Below are 10092 nucleotides of genomic sequence, written 5' to 3'. Positions count from 1 at the left end.
GCTCAACCCACTGAGCCACCCAGGTGCCCCGAGGAAGATAATTTTTGACGTGAATTCAATCATCAGTTCCTTACTACGTTATTCCTCTAGTATTCCCCAACTTGGTAATAAGAACCACCAGTATCCCAAAGTGGTCATCCCAAACTTTCACTTGCACCCTCACCTACACATATCCATTAGACTAAGTGCTATGGGACCTAACCTAATATAGCTTCTTTCAAATTCATCCATCTGCTCAAGCCCCACAGTTACTACCTTAGTCAGGACTGGATATTTTATGCTTGGGTTACTGAAGTATCTCCAGTTTCTCCCTGTTCTCTTTCTCCTTACTGTCATCAAACTGATCTTTGAAAAAACACAAATACGTTCATGTTGCTTCCCTTTCTGTGGTGCTCCTTTAGGATAAAATCCAAATTCTTTATCCCGGTCTAGAAAGCCTCACGGAATCTGGGTAGTATCTCCCTTTTCAGCTTCATTTTTTGTCACCACCCTTTTTACACCCTGTTCATTGCTTTCATGATGATGCCATATTCTTTCATGTCTTCATGCCCCTGCTCCTTTTTCTACTACAGCTCTCAGACTTATCTTAGGCATCATCTTTTCTATAAATTTTTCTCATGAACCCCTTCACTCCAAGTTGGTTTAATCACCTCGCTGCATGATTCTTTAGCCCCCTCTTCTTCGCTTACTAGCACTTAAGACACTGGCCATTATTTATCTATATGTCTGTCAATGCCTACCACTCTCTCTTTTAGGGTGAGAAAGTGTTTCTTCTTCCTTCATTCACAGCAATTAGCACAGAATGCAGCATCTAGGAGGATACTCAAGAGATGTGTCCTGAATGAGTGACTAGATTAATGAATGAGCTCATGAATGAAATATATGCTTGAAGTCACTTACCTATGTAAGGTCAATATCAGGACCCTGACCCTTCTTGAAATGGCATGTAACTAATGAAGACAGTTTTTGCCATTTCTTCCCTTCCAGGTGGGGCTGTACCCAAACCACTCTGGAGTGATTAAGGATAGAAAGAGATGAGTTGGCCTTTTGAGCCCCAGCTCTCCCTAATCCCTAGAGCTGTAGTTATAGAACAATAGAGCTGGCCTGAATTAATTGGAGTGAGGGAGACAAATTTTGTTCCTGGGAGACACCAGGTTCATCTACACCATCCATCAGACTTGAGCACAGATGGGATGAAGGCCAGCCCTAAAAATACATCCACCCTAGGTAACACCAAAGCTGTGTTCTTTCATGTCTAATTCACCCCAGATGGAGGGGAAAGAATTTGATGACCAGTCTTTGAAACAGGCAGAGAAACTTATATTATGCTAGGAATGACTGTTGGAACAAAAGGCCACTGTGAATTTCTTAGTCAATAAAAATGAACTCTAATAGAAATTTTAATAAGGAGCCAGCAGAAACATCCTTGTCATCATCATTGTGAATTCATGTTTATTGAATGCAACAAATGCTAGTCTCTGCTCAGAACATTGGATGAATATCATGTCTGTATCTATAAGGGACTAGGCAATACTTGCCACTAGGTTGATGCCAGTCACCCAGCCAGAACACAAAATGAACTCTTATGAATATTCTAAAGCATAATAAGGAAGGGGTCTTAGACTATATGCAATCATCCTTGATTAGTATTTTCCCCAATGGGAGTACTTCTCCCCACAAGCTTCCCCACAACTGGAAAGGAAGAGAAGCAGGAGAGAGTAGGAAGAGTCAAGGTACAGTCCAGAGAAAGTCACAAAAATTTGAGCAGTGGCACTCCATAGATGTTTGGATACGGCAGTAAAGACCAGGGGGAGGGCCATATGCATGGAGTGGTAGGAACCAGCCCTGTTCATCTCCTGGTCCTTCCCTGCACATGTGTTCTTACACAACCTTTAAGTGATAGACAGGATCTGTAGAACTCTGAAGATCTGCTTGATCATGAAGTTACCTTCCAGGTGAGGTCTTCTCCTTATTTTGCACAAAGGAACACTGGGACTTGAGGGCTAGTGGGTACTCACCAGTTAGGTAAACATTTGAGAGAATCATTGTTCTTGATGAATTTTGTAAATAAGCACTGACCCACTGGCTTAAGGGAAAATGAAAATGAGTGACTGGTGATTTAAAAAGCATGCAAACATGTGGCTATACTACTAGCAGGTGGTTAGCAAGTGGCCCAGTGTTAGTGCCTCTTCTCAAGGCCATCTTCCTTTCTCTTTCCCACCCTCTCCAATCTTCTGCCAAATCTCAAGATTTGAGGCAATGGTCAAGCTCCATGGCATAAGAATTGGTGTTCCTCATGATGCTTTCTGCCAACATGACAGGCTTGGGGTTTCTTCCAGCAAAGCAAGAGAGCCAGGTGCAGATCAACATGGCTGCAGCTGCTCCACCTCCAGCACAGTAATAGGCCCAGCCAAGCCGACAGGTACCTGTAGAAATAGGGACAGAGACATGAGGGTTGGGTTGTCTTCTCATACATTCTCCTTGGGGTATTAGAGTTAATGTGAGAATATGAAACAGTGAATGCAACTGGGCCTCCTGTTTCCCCCTTTCCTCTTTTGCTGATGGTTGGTATTTGCTTTACCAAGAAGTTATAGAATTTTATTCTGTTACAGTAGGAATCTGGGGGTGGTGTGGGTGGTAGCAATGATGGTGCCATAATGAAACTGATGACAAGAACAATTTGATCAAGTGTCAAGAATTATGCTAAACTCCTTAGACATACATCTCATTGACCATTACAGTAACTATATGAGATATGCACTCTTATTATCCCTGTTTTATATAAGATGAGGTAACTGAGGCACAGTTTAAGTTAATTGTGAAAAATCAGAGAGCTAGACAGCAATAGAGTCAGAATATAAACTCTGGCTAATCTTGACTCTAAAGCTTTACCTTTTTCACAACATCGATGTACTGCCATGCACAGACTATTTCCAAAGAATTGTATTCTGCACCATCAGGAGATTTGACAGGCACAAAAATAAATAAAAATCCATTGCCCCTTGTTACATGCCTCTATCTTAACCTACCCTTTCAGTATCCAAGGAAGAAATATATTAGAATCAAGGTCAAGCTTGTAAAGCAGTAGTTTCAATTTAAAGGGTAATAGGGAAGGTCACCTGCTTAAAAACATCCACTCCACCACCTGCCTTTCTATCAGAGGTAGATTCTGTCCTTTGAAGTATTTATGTTTTCTCAGAGAATTTTCCCTCAGAAAATGCCAATGCCCAAAGAAAGGAGAGCTATTAATTTATAAGGGAATAGAGTAACAACTAATTGTTAAAATAAAATGCCTAAGCAAACAAGACGTCAGAAACTGTAGAAGATGCAGTGATAGAAAATTATAGAAGGGCCCTGAGAAAAGAGGTAGACAGTGACCTTCACCTACCTCACAGTCCTATAGAAGGCTAGTCCTGACCATTGTCAGTTAGTTGGAGATGTCAAGACTGATCTTGATAGCTTCCTTTTTTTTAAGATTTTATTTATTTATTTGACAGAGAGAGAGGGATCACAAGTATGCAGAGAGACAGGCAGAGAGAGAGCGGGGAAGCAGGCTCCCTGCTGAGCAGAGAGCCCAATGTGGGGCTCAATCCCAGGAGCCTGAGATCATGACCTGAGCCGAAGGCAGAGGCTTAACCCACTGAGCCACCCAGGTGCCCTGATAACTTACTTTTTTTTTTTAGTCATTTTTTTTAATTTATTTTCAGCATAACAGTATTCATTGTTTTTGTACCACACCCAGTGCTCCATGCAATCCATGCCCTCTCTTATACCCACCACCTGGTTCCCCCAACCTCCCACCCCCACCTCTTCAAACCCTTCAGATTGTTTTTCAGAGTCCATAGTCTCTCATTGTTCACCTCCCCTTCCAATTTCCCCCAACTCCCTTCTCCTAACTCCCCATGTCCTCCATGCTATTTGTTATGTTCCACAAATAAGTGAAACCATATGATAATTGACTCTCTCTGCTTGACTTATTTCATTCAGCATAATCTCTTCCAGTCTCGTCCATGTTGCTACAAAAGTTGGGTATTCATCCTTTCTGATGGAGGCATAATACTCCATAGTGTATATGGACCACATCTTCCTTATCCATTCATCTGTTGAAGGGCATCTTGGTTATACTTTTTAATAATCAATTGCTTTTGTTCACATGGTGTTCAGTGAACTTTAATTTTCCTTCTTTTAATTGACTATTTGGCATGTCATATAAAGACTATAGCATGGCCTCAAGGTAGGCTCTTTGCTCTTCCATTCAGGCCAGCCTAATTTATCCCAAATTTCTCACCTCAGCAATAGTGTTCCTACCACCACCAAAGTATTATCCATACTGTCTCTCCTGCCAGAAACAGCTTCTTCCCTCTTATTCACCAATTCATATCTTCTTCAGAACACTATCCAGGACTTCCAGGAAACTTTTCCAGATTAATCCCAGTGGGCTCAAGTCACCTCAACCAAGTAGCCCTCTAGGAGTTTATCTATATCCCTTACATTGGTGTACCTGTTGGATAAAATGTTGGGAGGAAACTTTGCATGTGACATATTTTTCATCTGCCCTTTACCCACTTCCAGACTGTTGGCTCAACAGTGCAGATGTATTTGTTTTTTTCTTGATCATATCTCCTAAGCTCTATCAGCAGTGGGTGCTTACTGTGCATGTTTTAGCCTAACAATACTCCAAATATGGGTACACTTGCATTTTTAATCCTCAACATACAAATCTATGGCTTAAATTTTTTATTAAAGTTATGAAACCAGCTGTAGTATTATTCTATTTGTTTCTGGAATGTGCTACAGTTCTTCCCATCATAAGACCTATGCCTACTCTCTTGCCTAAATTGCTTACTGCATATGTACATGTACACAAATACTTCCCACCACTCTCTTTGCCTAGTCAATGTTCAGTCATTCTTCAAAGCTCAGCCCAATCATTAATTCCTGACTCCTAAGTCAGATTCCTTCATCAAAGGTTCTTGTTAGTACTGTGTATACTTCCTTCTGTACTTGAATCCCTTATCCCCTGCCATGACAATGTCAAAGTTTAGTTCTTCAGAAGAGACAGTATTTTACCAATAGGTGGAGGCAGTCATATAACTCTTGAAATCCCATGGTCCCACCCAAAATTATACTGAGAGCCAAACTATAGTAGATATGGAAACAATGCAATCCTTAGATAGAGTGAATTTGAAACTGAACCCTTCTTAGAGAAAATAATTCAACTATCCACAAAGTGGCCTCAACATGAACAATAATGGTGGGCCTCTGGAAAAGGTAAACTGAAGAATACCATACTGAGGTAATCAGCCAATAGATTTGTATCCTCTGTCTACCTTGTCACACCTCCTTTTAGACATACACACATACTTATTCGCTAAAAAAAGGGGATTTTATATAATGCTTTTGGTTTCACAAGGTGAAAACTCTACATATGGGCAAACCTTCAACTTCCACCATCCTCAGGAAGAAGCTTGAAGGTTATATTGTACCCAGTTCACAGACATGAATGTGAGGCTTATTTCATAGCCCTAGGAACTCTCTCAGAAGCAGAGAGGTAGAGGCAGGGATCCAGACCAAATCTCTTTACTCTCAAAGTGGTACTCTGTCCTCTCTACTGGTTTCCTCACCCTCCCGAAAGCCATTTTTTCCTCTTAGAGGACCCTTGACCTATAAGCCCTAAAGAGGGGGTTCCTAAGTTAATTAGTAATAGATTCACCTGAGCTTTTCCCGTAGCCCTCCTAACCAAAATCTCCTGTGCTCACATGGTAGAGTAGAAGGAGCTAGCCCTGGAGTGGACCCACCGTCAGGCAATTTCCTCCTCTCTGGCATGCTCCCAGTCTAATCTAGACAAGGCATCAGAAGACTCACTCTGTTTCTTCAGTTACTTGTCAAGTCATCCCCCTATTAGAGTAGGAGGGATATTTTTATTAGATACATGCAACCTAGGACCAGGGAAAGACTTGTTTCTGTAAATGAAAGGAATAAATGTATAGCATGCCATTATCCCAAAGCCCCAGGCAGGAAGAAAGCTGACAGAGTGGGTAGCTCCAGAGTGAAGAGCTGGCTAGAAGAGCTTCAATAAACCTTATTGAAGTCATGTCAGAACTAGGTATCACAGAGTTAGGAGCCAGCACCAAAAAATGTTCCCATGGCCACACCAAATGCAATCGGTTTCTTCTCACAGAGACTCCTATTAGGCCACTGAACAGCACCTAAGCTCCAGGCTGCTGCCACAGAGGCAGCCAAGGAGAATTGGAGGAAATATATCTTCTATCCAGCCCTTCCCCACAACCCTACCTGTTATTTGCTTGAGGGAATAGAGAGGTTATATCAGTAGCATTGCAAAAGGGTAGAACAAAGCAAAATTTTCCAGAACTATGTCTTCAAGTTGAGAGGAACTGTCAGTATTCACATACTCCACAGAAAGCGTGGACACTAGTCTGATGGCCTACAAAGGAATTTGTGTTTCCCATGGAAGGATACAAAATAGGGAGCAGTGATAATGAGATACCACACTTTACCTCCAGTCACCTTTTAGTGAAGTCCCATGGACCATCACCAATCCTTAAGTCCTACTCCCTAAAGCACTGTTGATTATTCATCTAACAAATATTTTATTAAGTACCTACCATGTGCCAGACATTTTGAATACACCATCTCATTCGATTCTCACAACAGTTAATTTTCATTAACAGCTGAGAAAACAGAATCTCAGAAAGAAAAGTCACTGTCGACTTACGAGTGTCAGAATTCAGATGTGAGTGCCAAGACTGAAAGTCCATGGTCATCTATTTCAACCATGCCAGTAGAGTGGAGCCAAGGATACAAGTTACTATGGTCCAAGACTTATGGGAAAGTATGCCTTCAACTGGTCACTTCAGCTCTCTGATTCTCAGTTTCCTTTTCTTTAAGTGAAGGGAATTTTTCTGGACAGATTTTTTTTAAAGATTTATTTATTTACTTGAGAGAGAATGAGAAGAGAGAGAGAGAATGCAGAGGGAGAGGGAGAAGCAAACTCCACACTGAGCAGGGAGCCCAATGTGGGGCTCGATCCCAGGGCCCTGAGATTGTGACCTGAGCCAAAGGCAGATGTCTAACTGACTGAGCCACCCAGGTGCCCCATTGCTGGACAGATTTTTAAAAGCCCCTTCCACCTCAAAATTTCCATTCTACTATGAACATGATAAATGCCTTAAGAGCATGGAAATACTACAGGAACATCTAGGAAAAGAATTATTTGTATCTGAGAGAATTTAGGCTTAGATAGTGTTTTATAGAGAAGATATCATTTCAACTTGACTTTAGCAGTGGGAAGTGGGCATTCTAGGCAGTCGGAGTGGTTGGTGTGACCAAAGTTATGTAAGTGAGAAAGTTGACAACACGTTTCAGAAACAGTACCCCATTCAGAGTTGCTTCAGAAAAGGAGCTGTAGTTGGCAAATAATAAGCTGAATATAGACCAGGAGGACTCGTGAAATCTGGCATCTTTCCCACAAACAATGGGGAACAATGGAAATTTTCTGACCAGAGGATGAAATGATATAACAAGGTTCCTCAGCCTTGGCACTAAAGATATTTTGGGCCAAAAAAATCTTTGTTGTATGGGAGTGAGGTGAGGTGGAGGGGGAGGTTTGTCTTGTGCATTGTAACACACTGGCCTCTACCTACTAGATGTCTACACTTTATCCCTCCCTCCTGAGTTATGGAAACTGAAAATATCGACAGATATTGTCAAGTATCCATGGGGGTAGGAGTGGAGTGTCTTGCTTCCTATTAGGGAAGACTGAGCTAGAGGTATAGTTTGGGAAGATAACTTAAAATCTTTGTATGAAAGGGATTGGAAACAGTTGTATACTGTAGGAAGAGACCAGTTAACCAGAAGACAAGGATGCTGGTACACATCCAACAATACATAATCCAACAATACATAACGCTAGAGAACAAAAAAAAAAATATCTGGCCAAAAATGTCAGTATTTTTGAGGTTAGGAAAACTTCATCTAGGCAAACACCAGATATTTACACTTTAAATTACCTCCAAAATGAATCTTGATAACTGAACAATTAGGCCAACAGAAAAGAATCTTTTTCTTAAAGAACAGCTGTGCATGGTTTCCTATTGACTTGGGAAGCTGACTGGAACCGAGACAGTGTCAGCTTTGAGCATTCTAGTATGTTAGCCCAGGGAAGCTGGGGAAAGTCAAGGAGAGAGATCTCACAAGGTATTCAGGAGAAAGTACTGATTCCCTGAGAATCAGAAGATAGGAGTCTTTGAAGAAATCTCTTAACCCCACAGGACTTCAGCTATCTCACCTTTAAAATGGGAGAAAGTAGTTCAGTATCTGTCTAAAGACAAAGCAATAAAGACCAGATGTGTTCTTGAGGTCCCTTTCAGAAATAACCAGGCTCAATTCTGCCTCACCTTTCAGACTGAACCAATTCTGAGCCTCCACGCTAGAATTGTTCTCATGTCCTCAGAAAATAATTCAGTGAGCTAACATCACAGCTGGGGATTGTCTCTACATACATGCATAGGTATCTGTGAAGAGAATGACTGGGCAGTAGGATAAGGGGAGAAAAGAGGTCCTAACTACAAATTAGTTTTATGCAAAAATTTCTAGAGGAGCCCTAGGAGAAGCCTGTTCCTTTTTGTGCTCTTCTGTATAATTTCTAACACTCTATCTGAGTCATTCTATTCCAGTGCTGAATTTGCTGTGACAAGATCCCTCATAAAAGTTATTAAATCCTCACTCAGCAGTGGGCCTGACATTTAAATCAAGACATGTTGCTTTTATTCCAAGTTGCAAATCAAAATGGTTTGGAGCTTGACTCTATTTTCTTTGATTCAGCATTAAGTTATATTATTACATCTCTGCTGTTTAGAGAACAAATTGTCACTGGCTGATACTTAAACTGACCCCTCTCCATAGAGCACCAGTCCTATGTCCTTAGGGATATGGTGTCTGGCCAACCTTAAATGGGTCATGACGAACTACTGGAAGGCGTAAGCCACAGGCTGATGTTTTTGGTGGGGTCTAGTACTGGTGTGGGCATCAGGATTGGGAATCATAGTAGGGAAGAGTCTAACAGAGACACTTCTTTGCAGAATGCCAGCTTAGAAGCCAACAATGCTAGAGAACTAATCCAAAGAAAGGATTCCTGCTTAGAGAAAGAGGGAAAAGGCATAAAGAGAGTAAACCCACTTTGGAAGACAGTTTGACAATTTCTTATAAGACTAAAGATACATATACCATATGATCCAGCAATCATGCTCTTTAGTATTTACTCAAAGGAGTTGAAAACTTAGGTCCACACAAAAACCTACACAGTGATGTTTATAACAACTTTATTCATAATTGCCAAAACTTGGAATCAACCAAGATATTCTTCAATAGGTGTATGGATAAATTAACCATGGTACAACCAGACAATGGAATATTATTAAACACTAAAAAGAAGTGAGCTATCAAGCCATGAAAAACATGGAGAAAACTTAAATATATATTACTAAGTGAAAAGCCAATCTGAAAAGGCTGCGTATTATAGGATTCTGACTATGACATCTGAAAAAGGAAAAAACTATGGAGAGGATAAAAGAATCAATGGTTGCCATGAGTTGGTAGGTTTGGGGAGGGATGAATAGGCAGGGCATGGAGGTTGGTAGAGCAGTGAAAATACTCTGCATGATAGTATAATGGTGGATACATGTCAATATATATTTGTGTAAATGTATAGAAGTTACAACACAAGGCAACAATATTGTCATCAGTTTTATCATCTAATAAAATGATATATTTATCATCTAATATACTCCAATATCCGGGGAACTTGAGAGATACTGCTCTAGCCGTATAGGCATAATAAAGGGGAAAGTGACCCCAAGGATGGAGGAGGACCTGCAATGGGAACCAGCATATTGCCCTCAAACTCACCTTCTAGAGTAGACAGAATAGATATGCAGAGATGTCTGTCTAGGAGCCACCAGGGGGACCTTCCCAGCATTCATCATATCAGACCAGGCTGCCTGCACTGGCCCTGCAGAGCAATCACCTCAGCTACAGAGAGATACCTAAGTTCCTTTAGAATTCTAGGGTAGG

The 10092-nt window shown here is 41.1% G+C and overlaps 1 protein-coding gene across 1 annotated transcript in view; it reads right to left on the bottom strand.

The window, feature by feature from the left end:
* Nucleotides 1-1462: 1462 nt before the first annotated feature.
* Nucleotides 1463-10092, bottom strand: part of LHFPL1 (LHFPL tetraspan subfamily member 1) — a 46211-nt gene continuing 37581 nt past the window's right edge. The window contains exon 4 of the mRNA XM_047716074.1: nucleotides 1463-2426. Within this exon, the coding sequence (XP_047572030.1) occupies nucleotides 2245-2426 (182 nt within the window). The 3' untranslated portion in view covers nucleotides 1463-2244. The remainder of the gene's footprint in view (nucleotides 2427-10092) is intronic.

This window comes from Lutra lutra, chromosome X (genome assembly GCF_902655055.1).
Source record: "Lutra lutra chromosome X, mLutLut1.2, whole genome shotgun sequence".
In the NCBI taxonomy this organism is placed as follows: Eukaryota; Metazoa; Chordata; class Mammalia; order Carnivora; family Mustelidae; genus Lutra; species Lutra lutra.
The sequence above is the reverse complement of the archived record's forward strand: the minus strand, read 5'-3'. Positions and strand labels throughout refer to the sequence as shown.